Genomic DNA, 19,849 nt, shown 5'->3' on the forward strand with positions numbered 1-19,849 from the left:
CAGTACAGACAGCCTGCGGTTACTGAACAGGGAGACCGTCCTCCAGTCAGGCTCACACAATCTCCTCAGCTCTCTGCCTCATGACGTCAATGGCGCGCGCAGAAGCCACGTCTCCCGCCATTACCTACACCACGCCCCTAAGAGCGCTGATTGGCTGATCCGTGTGTTTGCGTCAACTACCTGGAGCGGGGCGTGGTTACGTCCCTCACGGCCGGGGCCTGAGAGAGAGAGAGTCGGACGAGACAGGACGGTGTGTCCCGGGCTGCGGCCTCCTGATCCGCGGGTTTCCGTATGTCTGCACAGGTAGGTGCTGCTTTATAGTGCGATAGGCCGTGTCACGTACGCTCCATGAAACACATTTAAAGGGATTGTTCATTTTGCCAACTTAAGAGCTTTCTCCAGCTAGAACTACAGCTCCCAGCATGCAATGCGCCTCCTACTTTCCCTATTGGGGCACTGTTTACATTGATTGCAGACCCTACCCCCCCCCCCCCCCCTTCAATGTAACCACTGCAGCCAGTCACTGGTCTCTGGTCTGGCTGCAGTGGTTAGGTGGGTTTAACTGTTTACCAGCAGGGAGCATCGGCTGCAGTGCTAGAAGCCAGGGGAGTAGATAAGTATATAGCGATGGGGGTATGTCTGATTTATGGTCAGCATTGGACAACGCCCCTTTAAGAACCGAAAAGCTTATGGAGGGAGATGAAATATCCCCGCCATGTTATAAAACTTGTGCATGCTTGGATAAACTGAGCGTGCATGTGTTTTGGAGGGACGGCTGATGGTAAAACGAGTGTTTGGCATGCAAGTAGTTGTGGTCGCCCTTAAAGGGTACGTTATTTTTCGGCAATCCCATAGATAAAAGATGACGTTGAGAATGTGCTACCGCTTCTTCTTTGATTCCAGAGCCCCAAACTTGGGATCACTGGGGGGAGGGACTCCCCTTTAAGATCCCACTAGTGGCCTGTAGACCAGGTATACATTCAACATTTGTGACACTACAACCCCCAGCATTCCCTGACAAGTTGCCGTTTGGTGTCATAGACTTACTCTGGATTTCACAGGTGATGTGAATAAAGTCCTAAAGGGGGACCGTCCTCGAATGAAATGATACGATCTATAGGGGTCCTGAAACGCCCCCTGATCAGTGTCGGGCTCAATAGTAAGTCTAGGGGGGTCCGTGCTCTGCTCAGTTAGGGCAGGAGCTGGAGGAGGTGCTTTAACCGAACAGTAGGCGGTCTCAGGACCTGGACTCCACCAATCAGTAGCTGCCCCTGAAATATATTGAATTTATAGTTACCTTTTTAAGAAAGGTTACAAGCCGGACATGTTACTGGAAGCCGATCGCCAAGCTGCGACTCTCCTACTGTGGACACATCGTAAGAAGAGAGCAATCACTGGAGGAGGACCTCATGGTTGGAAGAATAGAAGCAACACAGCGAAGAGGAAGACCAGCAACCCGATGGCTTTATGCTATCAAGATAATGGCGGAGAAGACCCTGGTGGACCTATCTAGGCCTGCACAAGATCGATCTTCATACAGAACGCTCATCCATCAAGTCATCATGGCTCAAGATTGTCTCAAACGCCTTAAAAGAAAAAAAAAAAATAATAGTAGTGTGCATTTCACCTTTATGGCTTTCACACTTCTGCAGCGTTTCGTGTGAGTGAATGGAGCAGAACTAGGTGCAGCCTCTTATCTGTGGCGCTGACGTCCGCACATCAGTCACCGGGGGATATTATGGCCCCATGGGATTCTTCACTGACACAAATCTGAAAAGTCGGAGCTCAGACGATGGATGGATGCGTTATGCTAAGGATTTATGCTGCAGGAGCACAAGCAGGATCTGTAGGTAGGGGTGTCCTCCTTTACCAAAATTGGAGACCCCTTTAAGGCTGAGTGCAGACGTACTTTTTGGCCCTGTGGATTTTTCCGTGCAGAATGGAAGAAATCCGCAGGTCAAATGACCTGCATTTTTCATGCGGATTTCTTCCATTTTTCACGCGGTTTTCTTGCGGTTTTCCCCCTGCGGATTTGGAGACAGGGGAGATGGAAAACCGCACAAATGAAGTAACATGTTGCGGATTTTGTACCGCAGGAAAACCGCGCGGAAAAATCTGCAGCGTCTGCACAGCGTTTTTTTTTTTTTTTTTTCATTGATTTTAAGGCTACTGTACATCACAATGCGGATATGCAACGTTTCTGCACGGTAAAATCCGCTGCGGATCCGCTGCAAATCTGCATCATGTGCACATGGCCTAATACTTTTTTTGCAGTTGTTACAACTGTATCCAGTTTATTCAGTGGATTAGACACATTTCATGGGCGCTGATACAATGTAGCAAACAGCTGCTGCGATGGATTCAGCTAAGATGAGGCCAATTGTAGCGAGCCCTGCATTGTAGCGAGCCCTCCATTGTAGCGAGCCCTCCATTGTAGCGAGCCCTCCATTGTAGCGAGCCCTCCATTGTAGCGAGCCCTCCATTGTAGCGAGCCCTGCATTGTAGCGAGCCCTGCATTGTAGCGAGCCCTGCATTGTAGCGAGCCCTGCATTGTAGCGAGCCCTCCATTGTAGCGAGCCCTGCATTGTAGCGAGCCCTGCATTGTAGCGAGCCCTCCATTGTAGCGAGCCCTCCATTGTAGCGAGCCCTGCATTGTAGCGAGCCCTCCATTGTAGCGAGCCCTCCATTGTAGCGAGCCCTGCATTGTAGCGAGCCCTGCATTGTAGCGAGCCCTCCATTGTAACAGGTTAAAGGCAGTGTTCACCCAGTCTGGATTCTGTTTAGGAAAATCCCTGCAGAATAATCTATGGATTAGCCCCATTTAGGGCTAATCCGCTGGTCTGCAGACCAAATACTCGTCAAAGCCGAGGTTTTGCTTCAGTTGAATTCAGGCTGATACTTTGTTACAGTGTATCAGGACAGGGCTGAGGTTGCCGCTGCGGATCCTCTACGCTGGACTCGTGTAACAAACTCTTCCAGGTGTGAATAGTATTTTATTTCAACCTCTGATACAGAAAGTATCATCGAGCTGTAGAAACGGTACCGTGCATAAGTCTTCAGACCTTGGTGCGCGCCAGGCAAACACCTGGTTTTGCCAGAGGAAGCTTTAGTTGGGGTAGAATTTTCCCTGGAAAGGCCGCTGCAGGCGAAACAGTGTTCAATGGCAGCAATGCAGAAGAATGGTCATCGATGTGATACACAGTGGCCTGAACTGTTCTGGCTCATACAGGGGCGTCCCTGTATTTATGATGGCTGTGTACCCCAATAGGTCATAGACAGAAGTCATCTTCATGAGCCCACCCCCCTTATCCGCTCCTGCTGTGTTTGTCTGCAGAGTGCAGTCATTACATGACTCACATGGGCAGAGCTGGGCTGGCGCGGCTCCAGGGCAGGATGCCAGCTAATGACCGATAATGCAGGAAGTGTCAGCCGGGGTTTGTGCGGCTTGGCGTGTGCTGGCGATGCAGCCGTGGTAACGCGGTTGTGTGTCACCATCATAGCTACCCGAGCAGCGGCTCTTATTACGTGGGTCGGGGAACATCCTCTACTGGTGGGAACCACAGATAAGAGATCAGCCTCCACTCCCTTCTTGGTGGCTTTTACTTTTAACGTCGTTACCTAAGTGAGTGTGATTCTTGTTGTTTTTTTCTCTTGGCTCCTCTATAGGACTCGAATGTACTAAATGTATAAACTAATGAGTGTTGTGAAAAATGCTTGAAACTTGGGTTATTTACGAGTATTTATCAATACTTAAATCAGTCGTGGTCCACCCCATATTTTTTCTAAATTAAAACTCAGGTTGGTCTATTAAAATTCAAAACTGTATACTCTCCTGATTTCCCACCGCTCCTCTTCCAGGCAGGGTGGGCATGTGGCTTACACTACAGGGAAGTGGCAGGGGATCAGTAGCTAGATGTAGATTTTTTTTTTTTTTTTTTTTTCAAAGACCACACTGGGATTTATTTTGGAGAAAAATGAAGTAGATAATCCTATTAGCAAAGTGGGTTTGTGTGAAGGAAGGGCTTAGACCAGATCACACATGCCAGTGGGCACAACATTCAGACCCCTCACAGCTCTAAAAGTCTTAAGTTTGGGACTGTCATACCCAGCTTAACATGAGGCTGCAATCTAAGGCTGGGTGCGCACTCCTCAGATTCACCTGCGGATTTTGCAAAATGCATCATGTCACTTCTTTCAGTCTTTTTTTTTTTTTTTTTGCGTTTTTCACTCATTGAAAGCAATGGGTAACGCAAGAAAACGCAGGTATCAGGTTTTTTTAATTTTTTATGCACTAAACTTTAAGCATGCACAAAGACAAATATACCCTGACAAAAACGCAGTTAAAAAAGGCAGCAACAATGTGGAAAAACTGCTTTATTTACGTTGCTTCTTTACTGCCAAGAGAGCAGGTTTTGCATGCGGATAAAATGCAACAAAAGCACAATGCGTGAACATGGCCTAAGGGTGTGCGCACACGCTGCGGGTTCTGCTGCGGTGTACAGTACCTTTATTTTCAATGGAAAACAAAAACCGCAGTGCAGACAGTGTGGATTTTTCCGCGCAGATTTGCTGCGGTTTCAAAACTGCAGCATGTCACTTCTTTGTGCGGAATCCGCAGCGGTTTTACACCTGCTCCATTGTAGAGGTGTCAAACCACAGGCTAATCCGCAGATAAACCGCAGGTCTTTTGACCTGCGGATTTTGCAGAATCCGCAGCGTTTGCACACAGCCTCAAAGGCTGTGTGCACACGCTGCGGATTTTGCTGCGGTTCCGCAGCGGTTTTGGCCGCTGCGGACCCGCAGCAGTTTTTGCTGCGGTGTACAGTACCATGATTCCCTATGGGAATCAAAAACCGCAGTGCAGACGGTGCGGAATTTTCCGCGCGGATTATCTGCGGTTTTCAATCCGCAGAAAGAATTGACATGTCTCCTCCATTGAGGAGATGAAAAACCGCAGGGCAAAACCGCAGAGCAATCCGCAGGTAAAACCGCAGGTCTTTTGACCTGCGGTTTCACCTGCGGATTTTACAAAATCCGCGCAGATGAATCCGCACATAATCCGCAGCGTGTGCACACAGCCAAAGGCTTCTTTTACACTTGCCGTGTTTTGCTGGACGTTTTTGCGGCCCCAATGCATTTCTATGGGGCCGCAAAAACGGCCTGCAAAAATTAGTAGGAAGGCCGTGCTCCATATGGCCGTGAGGGCCGTATTTGCGGTCGCAATGCACTTCAGTGGTACAGCAAAAACAACGTTAAGTTTTCGCGGTACACCTTATTTTGCGGATCGCTGATTTTTCCATGCTGTTTGTTATAACAGGGAAAAATGGCGATCCGAGAAGGATTTATGCGGCCCGTTTTTGCGGAATACCGTGAAAATCACAGCAAAACGGCCTTGGGTTCTTTTACATTTTCCGTGTTTTTTCGCGGTCCCTTTTTGCGCTCCATATTGCCGTGATTTTCACGGTCTCCTGCAAAAACAAAAAACGGGCCACAAAAAACCTTCTCGGATTGCCGGTTTTCACAGTTTAGACAAATTGGGAAAAAATACGGCGTTCCGCAAATACTGTTGCTACTGTTGATTTTGCGGCACCATTGAAATGTATTGCGGCCGTGTCCGTAAGCCGTGAAAAATATCGAGGAAGCTCGATATTTTTTAACGGCCATACGGCGCTCCGATGAATTTTTGCAGGCCGTTTTTGTGGCCCCATAGAAATCTATGGGGGTCACAAAAACACGGCAAGTGTAAAAGAACCCACTGGTAACACACATGTAGATTTTGGGCCTAAGCCAAAAGTGGATCCAGTAGGAAGAAATGTCAGTCCTTTATATTTCCCATTGCGGTCTCCTCTTAGCGGTTCAGGGTGCCAGTCAGTGGTGATTAATAAGTGATACTGGATCTATAAGATTTATATTATCCTGTTTAGAAGTATGCACGTAGGGGGAACCTAAGAACAGGGTGCAAGGAAAGAGAAAAGGTGACTAGAGGATATGGTCTGTGCCCCTCAGCTCTGTGTGCTAGGTACACATACCATACATTGGCGAGACACTCAAGCAAAGCCCATACATTGAGACTATAATGTACACTTATAGAGAAAGTGAAGGAACACTGATCCAGATATATAAAAAATATCAAATACATTTGTATTAAAATGAATAGAATGCAAAAAAGCAGTAAAGATTGCCCGTTCCTGAAAAGCTCCGTGGGCAGCACTGCAGCCTTGCAGCCTTGCAGCGCTGGAGTCCTGAGTTCGAATCCCACCAAGGAAAACATCTGCAAGGAGTTTGTATGTTCTCCCCGTGTTTGCGTGGGTTTCCTCCGCGTTCTCCGGTTTCCTCCCACATTCCAAAGACATACTGATAGGGAATTTAGATTGTGAGCCCCAATAGGGACAGAGATGATAATGTGTGCAAACTGTAAAACGCTGCGGAATATGTTAGCGCTATATAAAAATAAAGATGATTATTACAGGAACATGCATGTTCCTGTTGACGTCAACACTCTCCTGCAGATGGCGCTCTTGGGTCCAAACTAGGTTAGAGATTCAAGGGTCATTTACTAGCCACGGTCATCATCCTTCTGTGAATCGGGTCTCTATGACAAATCCTGGGACCAGTTGTCCATTCCCAGCACAGCTGTGTCCTGTAATAAAACCATTGAGCACTTAGGAAAGGTATTTATGACACAGGCCTGGGGTCAGTTGTCCCTTCCAGGCGCAAGTGAGATAAGTGTCACCATTACAATGGATGCATAAACACTAAAGATCAACCAGTTAATCCGGTTATGATCCATACTAACTAGTTGGCAGTCTCTTAGATGTTCTAGACTTTTGGAGTAATACAATTTAATCACTGAACTATGGATGTTCCAGGCATTGCCCACGTGGGCATCCAGGAATGTAGGTATGATTGTAGTGTAAAGCTGCAGTACCCGACGCCGTGCATGGATGAGAGCGGCGCTGTGTATGGCAAGTGCCACTGCCTATCCATGTTTAGCGAGGGTCTTTCTGGTCGGACATCACTAATTATGTTTATTGTAAAGGACGGGTCTCCCAGCTATTGGTGAAACTACAATTCCCAGCATGCCCACACTGTAGATGGTTGTGTGATAACAAGTGAGTTAACCCCAGAATGTACAGACCCCTTTAATGCAGGGTTGCATTAAATGCTCCACACTAGAATGACTCTGGAGCAGAGCTGTGTACGGTGCGCAGATCCTCCGTAGTCAGATCAGACGCACCTGGCCTTGGCAAAAGCAGAACTATTCAGATCATAGAATTGAAACCTTTATGTGGGCGGTGGATAGATTATATAGAACAGCTTTCTTCTATTTATTGCACAACATCTGGATGCAAATCTTGTTTTTTCTTTTTTTTTTTTTTGTGCTACTCTCCTCTTATTTCTTTGTTTCTCCCTTGCAGTGTCTGCCAGACTATTCCATCATGGGCACGCCAGCTTCTGTGATCAGTACTCCTGTATCGGCATGGCAGGCCCCTGAACCACGGAGCAGGAAAAAGGCCTCCGCCAACATTTTTAAAGACATTGATCTCCTGCAGATTCAGACGCTGCTCCGCACTGGCGGGGACGAGTGTGCCGACGAGCGGGCTCAGATCATCTACAACTATGCCGGAGACAGACGCATCGCAGAAGCTTTGATCAAGCTCCAAAGGAGGAAGAGGAGCAAGTGCTTTCATTCATCGCATCTGAAATTGAGCGGGGATGGAATTGGAGGACTGTCCGTGCAGAATTTCAGTAAACTTTGGTAAGGCTTCATTGCTGCCCATTGTAGTCTATGGTGGAGAGTGTGATCGTAAAAGAGCAACCAAACACATTCATTATCTGGACTAGTGGGGGGTAGTGATGAGCGAGTATGCTCGGTTGATCTCCCGAGTATTTGAATGTGCTTGGAGATTGTTTGTGTTGACGCAGCTGCATGATTTACGGCTGCTAGACAGCCTGAATTACATGAGGGGATTCCTTAACAAACAGGCATTCCTCACATGTATTCAGACTGTCCAGCTGCCGTAAATCATGCAGCTGCGTGTCGACACAAACTAAATCTTCGAGCATGCCAAAATACTCAGAGCTCACCAGAGCAACGAGTATACTCGCTCATCACTAGTGGGGGGTTGTCACACTAGATCTGCCCCCTTGCTATAAGCCTTGTTAGGTTGTGTGGATTTCTTAGACGAGACTCGGTTTATCCCAGTATTGCATGGATGATATTGTATAGATGGGTGCAATATCTCCCTAATAATACAATCTGTTCTTGTAAACAGTGGCCTTATGGCAAGACTTGGAGGCAGAGAAGTGTTGTCATGAGGACTATGTCCCGTCATTGTCAGCTTTCATTCTTTAACTTTTTTTTGCCCCCTTCTTTCAATAGTCATAACCTTATCCATTCTACATTCACATACTTTTGCCATACATGTGCTTTATTTGTTGCAAGTAGAGTTGAGCGATACCGTCCGATACTTCAAAGTATCGTATCGGATGGTATCGGCCGATCTTTAAAAAAAGTATCGGTATCGCCGATTCCGATACCGGAAGTCCCATTCAAGTCTATGGGACTTCCGGTATCGGAATAAGAAAAACCCTTTCCTGCCCTTGTACAGCCTCTCTGGGGTCTGTACGGGCCTTTCGGGGGGCTGTGCCGGCCTGCCAGGGGGTCTGTGCAGGCTCCGGTGGTCTGTGCCGGCCTGCCGGTGGTCTGTGCCGGCCTGCCGGGGGGCTGTGCCGGCCTGCCGGGGGGCTGTGCCGGCCTGCCGGGGGGCTGTGCAGGCTCCGGGGGGCTGTGCCGGCCTGCGGGGAATTTCCCACGCAGCAATGGCATAAAGTGAGACTAGGGACTTTTTTTTTTTTTAAGTGGCGGAGGAATACAGTGCGGAAGGATACCTACCTTCCGTCATTGGATTCCTGCAGCCCGTAGAGAACGGCAGCAACAGCTGATGCTGCAGTTCTCTACCCAAGATCGTCGTGGGACACACTCGTGGACTGCTTCGGATCGTGGGTGAGTATTTTTGTGGTTTGTTATGTTAATATTTATTCCGGAAAAGACAATGGCTTCGGGGAACAATGTGACAAGTATTGGTAAGTATGTTACTCTATGTTATATGTACTGTATGTCTATGTATGTATTGTATGAATGTATTGTATGTATGTAGTATATATGTGGTATGTATGTAGCATGTAGTATGTATGTGGTATATATGTGGTATGCATGTAGCATGTAGCATGCATGTAGCATGCAGTATGTATGTAGCATGCATGTAGTATATATGTAGTATGTATGTAGCATGTAGTATGTATGTAGCATGCATGTAGTATATATGTAGTATGTATGTGGTATGTATGTGGCATGTAGTATGTATGTAGCATGCATGTAGTATGTATGTATGTAGTATGTATGTATGTATGTAGCATGTATGTAGCATGTATGTAGTATGTATGTAGTATGTAGCATGCATGTAGTATATATGTAGTATGTATGTAGTATGTATGTGGTATGTATGTAGCATGTAGTATGTATGTAGCATGCATGTAGTATGTATGTAGCATGCATGTAGTATGTATGTAGCATGCAGTATGTAGTATATATGTAGTATGTATGTAGCATGTAGTATGTATGTAGCATGCATGTAGTATGTATGTAGTATTTTTTTTTTTTTTTTTTAACATTTAACACATTAGCCGGATGATGGGACTACTACTGTCCCATCATTGGCTAATGTGTCAATCACTGTCATGGTAGCAGGCATCGCCCGATGGGACTTGTAGTCCCATCGGACGATGCTTGCACAGACCCCCGGCAGGCCGGCACAGCCCCCCGGCAGGCCGGTACAGACCCCCACAGGGTGCACAGACCACCGGCAGGCCAGCACAGCCCCCCGGCAGGCCGGTACAGACCCCCACAGGGTGCACAGACCACCGGCAGGCCGGCACAGCCCCCCGGCAGGCCGGTACAGACCCCCACAGGGTGCACAGACCACCGGCAGGCCGGCACAGCCCCCCGGCAGGCCGGTACAGACCCCCACAGGGTGCACAGACCACCGGCAGGCCGGCACAGCCCCCCGGCAGGCCGGTACAGACCCCGGGCAGGCCGGCACAGCCCCCCGGCAGGCCGGCAGAGACCCCCGGAAGGCCCGAAATGACGGCGCATCATGATGCGCACACACCGCGCATCATGATGACGTCAGTCTGTCAATCAACTTTGAACTTCCGATTCCGATGCCGAATTCCGATTATTGAAAAATATCGGAAGTCGGTATCGGAATTCCGATACAGCAAGTATCGGCCGATACCCGATACTTGCGGTATCGGAATGCTCAACACTAGTTGCAAGATGAGTATTACAAATAAATTGCAAGATTGTCTTTGTAAAAAAAAAATGGTTTCGTTTCCCCATTTTCTGAGACTTGCAACTTCTTTATTTTATCTTTCCAATCATAGACCTGTGTGAGGGCTTGTTTTCTCCTACGCCTCATTGGGGGACACAGAGACAGTGGGTGTTATGCTGCTGCCACTAGGAGGGCACTAAGCAAACCAGAAAAAAAGTTAGCTCCTCCCCTGCAGTATACACCCCGTCGCTGGATGAGATATCTCCAGTTCATGCTTAGTGTCTGTAGGAGGCACTTGGGTCCGGTTTCAGACCTCACAGGTTTTATTTTATTTTTGAGTTTTTCTGTAAATTTTTATTTTTTAATTAATGGAGTGAAGGGGGTGACGGTTTCTTTCTACAGCCTTTCTCCCCCGAACCAACAACAGGCAAGCACGTGGAGTAACCCTTCACGTACACTTTCCTGCGACGTTTGGGGCTGATTCCTCTAGCATTGGCGATGATGCTTGCGTCCGGAGTCCGGTAATCCACGAATATGAGGGCAGGCGCACATAACGGAGAAGATTGGACAGCGCTTACGTAGGCCCTGAATCAGCCCCATAGCTCTCCATCCCCCTATCATAGGGAGGATCGATTGAGCATGGCCCCTTTAAGAACTCCTCCAGCTCTGCTACATCAGCCCTGGAGAATGAGAGCCTGCATGGATGGCTGGACAGCGCTGAGCACTGGAGTAGAGGTATGGGGTCGGGTCCTGTCCCCCGGGAGAAGCGCTGATGTAGCATCAGCGGCGGTGCACCCCCTCCCTGGGCGCTACCACGGGTAGCCCAAAAAATTTAGTCCCCGGCTTTCCGGCCTGCTAGGCCGCAATTTAGCGCCTCCCCAGCCCGCCACCGGTGCCTTCCTCGGGTAGGCTCAAAAATCTAGCTCCCGGCTTTTCCAGCCTACTTGGCGGCAATTTGAATAGCGCCGCCCGCGCTATTGGCGCCTCTCATCCTGCCGAGACGCGCAATCCTAGTCTCGGGGGCCATATCCTTTTACCTCAGCCTGCTCTGGATACGAGCAGTGAGGGGAGCATTCTGCCAGATACCGGGTGACACCGCAGGGCCACCGCCATTCCTCCCGGGGGGCACAGCATAGGACCGGGTAAGCTGCATCTGCCCTCAGATTAAAGCTTAACCCCTTCCCGGCACGTTACATGCAGCAGACTGCCGTTAACCCTTTCAGGAGCACTATGTCTCAATCTAAGGAAGCAAAACGGGCTGCTAAAAAGCACACTGCGTTTTTTACCGTGTGTACCTCTTGCAAGTCTTCCTAGTGCACAGACTAATCCGTTATGCACTGACTGCGACCCGGCCTGCGCCCAATCGCCCCTCGCCACCGCTGCTGACGGGTCTCCTGCTTTTAATACCCCTGAGTGGGCTGTGTCCCTGTCACGGTCGGTGGAGTCTCTGACCGAGGCTATATTCTTCCTCCGGGAGGGCTCTTTAAGTCAGAAGGCATCCTTACCCCCCGAGGAAGGCTCTGGCGTCGAACGGGAACCATCCACCAGCAGGGGCCATACTCGTTCAAGGGATGGTTGGGGCTCTAGAAAGCGGACCCATGACGCTTCCCCCTAGCCCCGTTCGCGCCTTTGTATCTGCGACTCCTGTCTCTCCCTCTCCCTCTCCTGGAGTTCTCAGCGAGCACAACTTTGAATTTGATTCTGACACGTCTGCCCCTCAGAATCCCCCAACTGATCAAGAGTCGCTTGATTCTCTTATAGAATCAGTTAACAGGATTCTGAAGTTGGATGAGGATAATGTTCCTGCTCCAGCACATCCTATTTCACTTAAGAAAACCAAGCGAATGCGCAGGTTATTTACCAGCCATCCAGACTTTAAGGAAGTTGTCCAGCAACATAGGGATCGTCCGCATAAGCGGTTCACAGGGCAAAAGTCTACTCAGGCTAAATTCCCTTTTGATCCAGACCTAATGAATGGTTACAGTCGCCTCCGGTGGACCGCCTGTATCGCGTCTGGCTTCAAAAACGCTTCTGTCCATGTCTGAGGGTTCCTCGATCCGAAACCCCTCCGATCGTCAGATTGACTACCTTGCCCGTTTCGTTTTTGAAGCTTCAGGAGCAGCGCTTTTTCCATCTTTCGCGGCAGTTTGGGTCATGAAAGCAATGGCCGCTTGGGCATAGGTCTTGATTACTTCCTTCCAGGGCACTAATCTTCCTCCGGAAGCCACCACGGTCGCCAGGCAGATAATTCACGCAGCGGACTTCGTAGTGGACGCCTCTTTGGACGCCACCAATTGCGCTGCTCAAACTGCCGCTAACGCGATCTCCATTAGAAGAGCCCTATGGCTCCACGACTGGCGGGCGGATGCCGGATCTAAAAGATCCTTGACTTCTCTCCCCTTTCAAACAGGTCGTCTTTTTGGAGAGAAACTAGATAAGCCCATTTCTGATGCAACCGGGGGGAAAAGTAAATTCCTCCCTCAACAAAAAGCTGCTCGGCCGTTTCGCAACCAACAGGCGACGTGCTTTCGTTCCTTTCGCAACCAACAGGCGACGTGCTTTCGTTCCTTTCGCAACAACTCCGGTTGGTCATCCTCTACCTTCTCTAACGGATCAGGTCCGTCTCCGCGCGGAGACCGAGGCTCCCAGGTCTCGTACAGACCTAACCGCCCTTGGAAACCCAGACCTAGGGCTTCTGGTTCCAAGGAAGCCAGGTCTCATAGATCTATCCAATGACTTGTTGCGGTATCCAGCGGACGCCGACAAAGTAGGCGGTCGCCTACTTTCCTTCAGCCACACCTGGCTCGCGGTCGTCCACGGCAAATGGGTCAGAGAGCTGGTGTCCTCCGGATACAAAATAGAGGTCTTCGCTCCCCCCTCCAACTCGCTTTTTCCCTTCCTTTCCGCCCAAGGGAATGACAAGAGCCTTCCTTCGGGCTGTTCAGGCCCTCTTAAGGGACGGAGTCATCATTCCGATCCCGCATCACGAGAGGTTCACAGGATTTTATTCAAACCTTTTTGTGGTTCCAAAGGACGGCACGATGCGTCCATTCTGGATCTCAAACTGTTAAATCAGTTTGTCACGATTCGGCGATTCCGAATGGAATCTCTCCGGTCAGTGGTCTCTTCCATGGAAAAAGGAGAGTTCCTAGCATCCATTGACATCAAGGACGCTTACCTTCACATTCTGATCTGCCCGTCTCACCAGCAGTTCCTGCGTTTTGCAATTCACGAGGAACACTTCCAGTTCGTGGCCTTGCCCTTCGGACTCGCCACTGCCCCCAGGGTCTTAACCAAGGTCATGGCGGCAGTCATGGCCATTCTCCACTCTCGGGGAGTTGTGGTGGTGGCCAAAAAACAGCAATTCTGTCTGTTTTGTTTTTACATACATTTACCTCTCTGAGTTCTTAATTTCATATTTGGATATTGTAGATTTTTTTTTCCCCCAATGTGGTAAAACAGAATACATCAACACTTTTATTCTTTTGAATTTCGGATTGAGAAAAGGGCAGGGATTCCAACTTTTATTTACATTTTTACTTTAGAAAAAAAAAGCCTCCCCTTTGAGCCCTTGTACCTATGATTTAGGTCTCAGACCAAAAGTTTGGACACACCTCATTCAAAGAGTTTTCTTAATTCATGAAAATAAACACATGTGGAATTATATAATTAACAAAAAAGTGTGAAACAACTGAAAATGTCTTATATTCTAGGTTCTTCAAAGTAACCACCTTTTGCTTTGATTACTGCTTTGCACACTCTTGGCATTCTCTTGATGAGCTCTTGAAGGTAGTCACCGGAAATGGTTTTCACTTCACATGTATGCCCTGTCAGGTTTAATAAGTGGGATTTCTTGCCTTATAAATGGGATTGGGACCATCAGTTGTGTTATGCAGAAGTCTGGTGGATACACAGCTGATAGTCCTACTGAATAGACTGTTAGTTGCTTTTTTCTTGCCATAATACAAATTCTAAGTAAAGAAAAACGAGTGGCCATCATTACTTTAAGAAATGAAGTTGTCAGTCAGAAAAATTGGGAAAACTTTGAAAGTGTCCCCAAATGCAGTGGCAAAAACCATCAAGCGCTACAAAGAAACTGGCTCACATGAGGACCGCCCCAGGAAAGGAATACCAAGAGTCACCTCTGCTGCGGAGGATAAGTTCATCTGAGTCACCAGCATCAGAAATCGCAGGTTAACAGCAGCTCAGATTAGAGACCAGGTCAATGCCACACAGAGTTCTAGCAGCAGACACATCTCTGTAACAACTGTTAAGAGGAGACTTTGTGCAGCAGGCCTTCATGGTAAAATAGCTGCTAGGAAACCACTGCTAAGAACAGGCAACAAGCAGAAGAGACTTGTTTGGGCTAGAGAACACAAGGAATGGACATTAGACCAGGGGAAATCTGTGCTTTGGTCTGATGAGTCCAAATTTGAGATCTTTGGTTCCAACCACCGTGTCTTTGTGCGACGCAGAAAAGGTGAACAGATGGACTCTACATGCCTGGTTCCCACCGTGAAGCATGGAGGAGGAGGTGTGATGGTGTGTGGGGGGGGGGGGGGGGGGGGCTTTGCTGGTGACACTGTTGGGGATTTATTCAAAATTGAAGGCATACTGCACCAACATGGCTACCACAGCATCTTGCAGCGGCATGCTATTCCACCCGGTTTGCGTTTAGTTGGACCATCATTTATTTTTCAACAGGACAATGACCCCAAACACACCTCCAGGCTGTGTAAGGGCTATTTGACCAAGAAGGAGAGTGATGGGGTGCTACGCCAGATGACCTGGCCATCACAGTCACCAGACCTGAACCCAATCGAGATGGTTTGGGGTGAGCTGGACCGCAGAGTGAAGGCAAAAGGGCCAACAAGTGCTAAGCATCTCTGGGAACTCCTTCAAGACTGTTGGAAGACCATTTCCGGTGACTACCTCTTGAAGCTCATCAAGAGTGTGCAAAGCAGTAATCAAAGCAAAAGGTGGCTACTTTGATGAACCTAGAATATAAGACATTTTCAGTTGTTTCACACTTTTTTGTTAATTATATAATTCCACATGTGTTGGTTCATAGTTTTGATGCCTTCAGAGTGAATCTACAATTTTCATAGTCATGAAAATAAAGAAAACTCTTCGAATGAGGTGGTGTGGCCAAACTTTTGGTTTGTACTGTACTTCAATACTTTAGTATTGTATTGCATTATATAATAAAAAGAACAACCATCTCCCATGAAGCCCAATCACACCATCCAATATGGGACCCCCATTTCTTATGATCTATAAGGGTAGGACCCCTAAGGATCAGACATTTAATCCTGTGGATTAGTGATAAATGTACTTCACCATCTATGTGAGGGTCTCTTTGTGACCATAATTTTTCTTTAATTTCTTGACAGCATCAAGGAAGATGCGTCTTCTGGAGAGGAGGCTCCTGCCCAGCCCATCGCTGATACTGAAGACCGGCCAGCACTGTGCGGGACTAAGAAAACATCCGGTATTCAGAGAACAAAGAATAAACTAGGACGGCACCAGGAAAGGTCAATCTCCAGCTACTTGCACCAAATAAAACGATGAACGGTGCAAAGTCCGGGACCATGTATAATATCATCTGCTGCTCATTCACAATCCAGAAAACTGCTATGCAAGAAAAAGCAGCCGACTTTCCCCGGCTGCCTCTTGTGAAATTGTGCACTACCGACACTATATCCTCATATATGGGACCCACCAAAACCTGCGTGTGTGTAGCGTAATGTCACATTCTGACCATTAGATATACCATTTATTACATGCCGCTGTAGAAGAGAAACACTAGAGATCATGGATAACGTTCATAGTCAGACTGGCTGCTGCAGGCTACAGTATTGTATCCAGCCCCCTGATACAAGGATATCACTGTGGGGGTATGTACACCCCCTTTAGACTATTAACAGACTTTAGTCATCAGTGATTGAGGAGATATAGGGCCGGCCCGGCAGAACAATCTTGGGTCCATGAGAGACCTAACATACGTTTGTGTAAGAAATAGGTCATGCAAATAATGTCGGGAGAATCTGATCTTCAATAAAAGCAGTTGTGTGTGAATTACATGTCGCTGCAGAAAAGTTCTTATTTTTCTATTACACTTTTTGCAGGCAGTGCTCTGGGGTATATATTGTTGCAGCACAGATATTTAGTCCTTAACCATTCGTATCTATTGGGCCACATCGACACAATGTGAGCAAGAAAAGTGTCCTACTGGAAAATTAAGAGACTAGGACGCAATTGCACTTTTATTTTTACCCTTAAGTGTCCACAATATGGAATTGTGTAGCCATTTCCTGCAAAGAAGAAAAAAAAAACCCATACCAGATGTTGCTCTTACTATTTCTGTGCAGTGGCACGGTATAAACCTTGCTCTGCGTTTCATTGCATGCATTGTACACCAATATTTATTTTACAGCGGTATCTATTGGGCTGTGACTTCTCCGCACCGTGTGAACACACCTTAATCGTTGCATATTGTTTTGTTGGTTTGCAGAAAGCCAATGTGTCAATCAGACACATCTGAATGAAATTGGGCCGCAGACCGGACCAGCCGGTGGCTCTACCACCCCGCACACGATGGCTGCATTGGAATATGTGAAGCTGTCGCGCTTTGTGCGGGAGAGGCTCCAGCCAGTCTGTGCACTGCTTTCCGATCTTGCGCCATCTGACGCCACCATTATATCCACATTGTACACCGATAGGGGGTAAGTTAAACTCTTTATTAGTAGTGGAGGAGATAAATTATCCATCACCAAGGATCTAACTACTGCAAGGATCCCAAGAATGGGACTGCTGGAAACAGCCAAGGACGCTGCTCCGCTTTCTCTGTTAGTCTCATGAACAATGAGTGAAGGTCATCATCTTCGCATTGTGATGCATAAACTGACACATCCGGCCTGGCATCACTAGTGGAATAATTTACAACAAATGAAAGTCAGTCCCTGCTTAAAGGGAACCTGTCACCTCGTTTTGCTGCTGTGAGATGCGGACACTGCATTTCAGGGCTTATCTACAGCATTACACCCGATCCGATGGGTGTCACAGGTCTGGCGCCTCCCATCTTCATGCTATGTCATCATGCTTGCTTTGTGCCGCGCTCCTGCGCAGGCGTACTGATCTGCCCTGTTGAGGGCCGAGTAGAGTACTGCAGTGTGCAGGTGTCGGGAAAGGTCAGAGAGGTCCAGTGCCTGCGCACTGCAGTACTTTGCTCTGCCCTCAACAGGGCCAATCAGTACACCTGCGCAGGAGCTCGGCACAAAGCAAGCAGGGTGACGACATGAGAATTGGGTCCAGGAGCTTTCCCATCAGACTGGTATGTGCACTCTTGTAGGGGATGAGGTCAAAAATACCATGCCTTTCCAGTGATTTTGTTTGAAATGTCATGCTCACTTCAATGGCAGACTTTCATCACAAAATGACTGTAGAAACCAAGCACAGACGCTCGGTGCACCTTCCTGATCTGGTTTCCATCCATCTCCACCTCCCAGTGACAGCTCTGGTTTAACATGAGATAGAAGAAAAACCACAAGATGGGAAGTAGCACTTTACAGCAAGTGCCTTTGCATGGTTTGTACAGTATATAAATGGGAGAAGCAGAATAAAACCATTTATAGCAAGTCTGGCCTTCCCTTCTTGAAAGCACAGTGGTCAGCAATAATGGTTTATGCAAATATACAAAATGCAAAGGCCAGAAGTGATAACTAGACATGGCTGACACATACCTTCTGTGGCTCCTGCCCTCTGCGAGTCTGATATGTACTTTAAGGGTTAAGTACAGTCACCCCCTGAATTTGGATGAACAATAACCACCTACTTTGCTCTTCAAACACGCTCGCAATGGAAAACCATTCAATTCTTATGTCCTTCACTATGTATAGGGCTCTATGGTGACTCTTAAAGGAACTAAACTGCAATACCAGGCCCCCGCCATAAACAAGGGTGGCGCTGTGTAATATTGAATTTGCACGTATGAACGCTGGCTATGTGCCATTTTACTCTTCCCATTACAACACAAGGAACTAACTATCCATTTTCTGGAATTGCAAAGGAGTCAGAACTCATTTGCCCTAAAATGTGCATTTTTTTTTTCTTTAACACTTCACAAGGCAGCTTAGATGTAGTAAAAAGATGAGGGAGGATTTTAGAATTTTTTTGTTTTTAGTTAAAGGGGGTTCTCACAATGAAGCGGATGTGACGATCCCTGGTCCTGCAGATCAAAGACATTCAGTAGGACAGCTCATCTAACCTTAGAGCAGTCCGCAGGCTGTGGCACATGAGCAGGCCCTGGGGTGCCATGTTAGGGCATGCTGGGGGTTGTAGTTTCACAGCAGGTGCTGTACCAAGGGTTGCTGACTTCTGCATATTATATTGTTACAAAAAAGAAATAAAAAGAGATTTAAACCTACGCTACCAAACATCTGCTGAAGTGTCTTAGAATAAAGCCCTGACGTGGATGAGTGCCTGGGAGCTGGAGCAGTGCACCCACTTCTTTAGTGATGTCTGTACCTTGTGCCATCACTGGACGGGCTGCATTCCTAGTAATTAACTTGTCCTGGATATTTCTCCTTTATGAGAAGAGACCTAGGAGCCAATAAACTTATGCACAGAGCAGCGGGCAGGGCAGGCACCAAACTGCAAAACACGCTTCAAGAAAAACAAACCGTGGTTCATTAGTTCTTTTCACCAATGAAAAGGGGGGGGGGGGGGGGGATGGCACTCTTAAGGGTGAATGCACACGTTGCAGATTTTGCTAAATCCGCAGGTCAAATGACCTGCGTTTTGACACCTGGTGATAGAGCAGGTGTCAAACTGCTGCGGAATCCGCACAAAGAATTGACATGCTGTGGATTTAAAACCGCAGCTAATCCGCGTGGAAAAATCCACAGCATGTGCACTGCGTTTTTCAATTTCTATAGACTATAAAAGGTACTGTACAACGCAGCAGAAAATGCTGCGGATCCGCAACATGTGCACATACCCTCAGGACTGCTACTTCCAGAAGGTGACACTAGCGTTCCAGTCCTCTTCCTCTCCTGTTTTCAGGGTCCAGGACAAGAAGTCATCCCCCTGGCGGCCATTAGTCAAGAAGGAGACATCGTTAGCGTGCCCGGAAAAAAAAAAAAAAAAAACTGCACAGGTTATCAGTGATTTGCTTTTGCGTGGAAGTTGCAAGAAAGTCAGTCGCATTGTTCTTACGGTCCACAACAGGAAAGTTGTGCAAATTGCAACCAGAACACAGTCGGTTTGGATTTTTGGTCAAAGCCGTGCCGCACTTTATGTTGCGTGCTACATTGATGATTATTATTGCACGTAAAGTCACTCTGCTAAATGACTAATGGTAATGGCCAACGACAAAGCCAAACCCTTTCATAAAAGTTCATCTGATTAGCAACGATTACCCAGAATTGGTAGAAAAAAAAAAAAAAAAACAATGCTAACGTCATCGATCCATTATGGTTCCCATTCCGTTGCTGCTCATTTTCCTGCCGCTGTCA

At 47.6% G+C, this 19,849-nt stretch overlaps 1 protein-coding gene across 1 annotated transcript; it reads left to right on the plus strand.

Moving 5' to 3' along the window:
- Window positions 1-147: 147 nt before the first annotated feature.
- On the plus strand, window positions 148-16,415 carry AVPI1 (arginine vasopressin induced 1). The gene is made up of 3 exons (XM_073552851.1): window positions 148-303; window positions 7,419-7,759; window positions 15,728-16,415. The coding sequence occupies exons 1-3, from the start codon at window positions 292-294 to the stop codon at window positions 15,903-15,905; spliced, it is 531 nt and encodes a 176-aa protein (XP_073408952.1). The 5' UTR covers window positions 148-291; the 3' UTR covers window positions 15,906-16,415.
- The last annotated feature ends 3,434 nt before the right edge of the window (window positions 16,416-19,849 follow it).

The sequence above is a fragment of the Dendrobates tinctorius genome, unplaced genomic scaffold (assembly GCF_039654945.1).
Source record: "Dendrobates tinctorius isolate UK_male_01 unplaced genomic scaffold, ASM3965494v1 ptg000196l, whole genome shotgun sequence".
Lineage (NCBI taxonomy): Eukaryota > Metazoa > Chordata > Amphibia > Anura > Dendrobatidae > Dendrobates > Dendrobates tinctorius.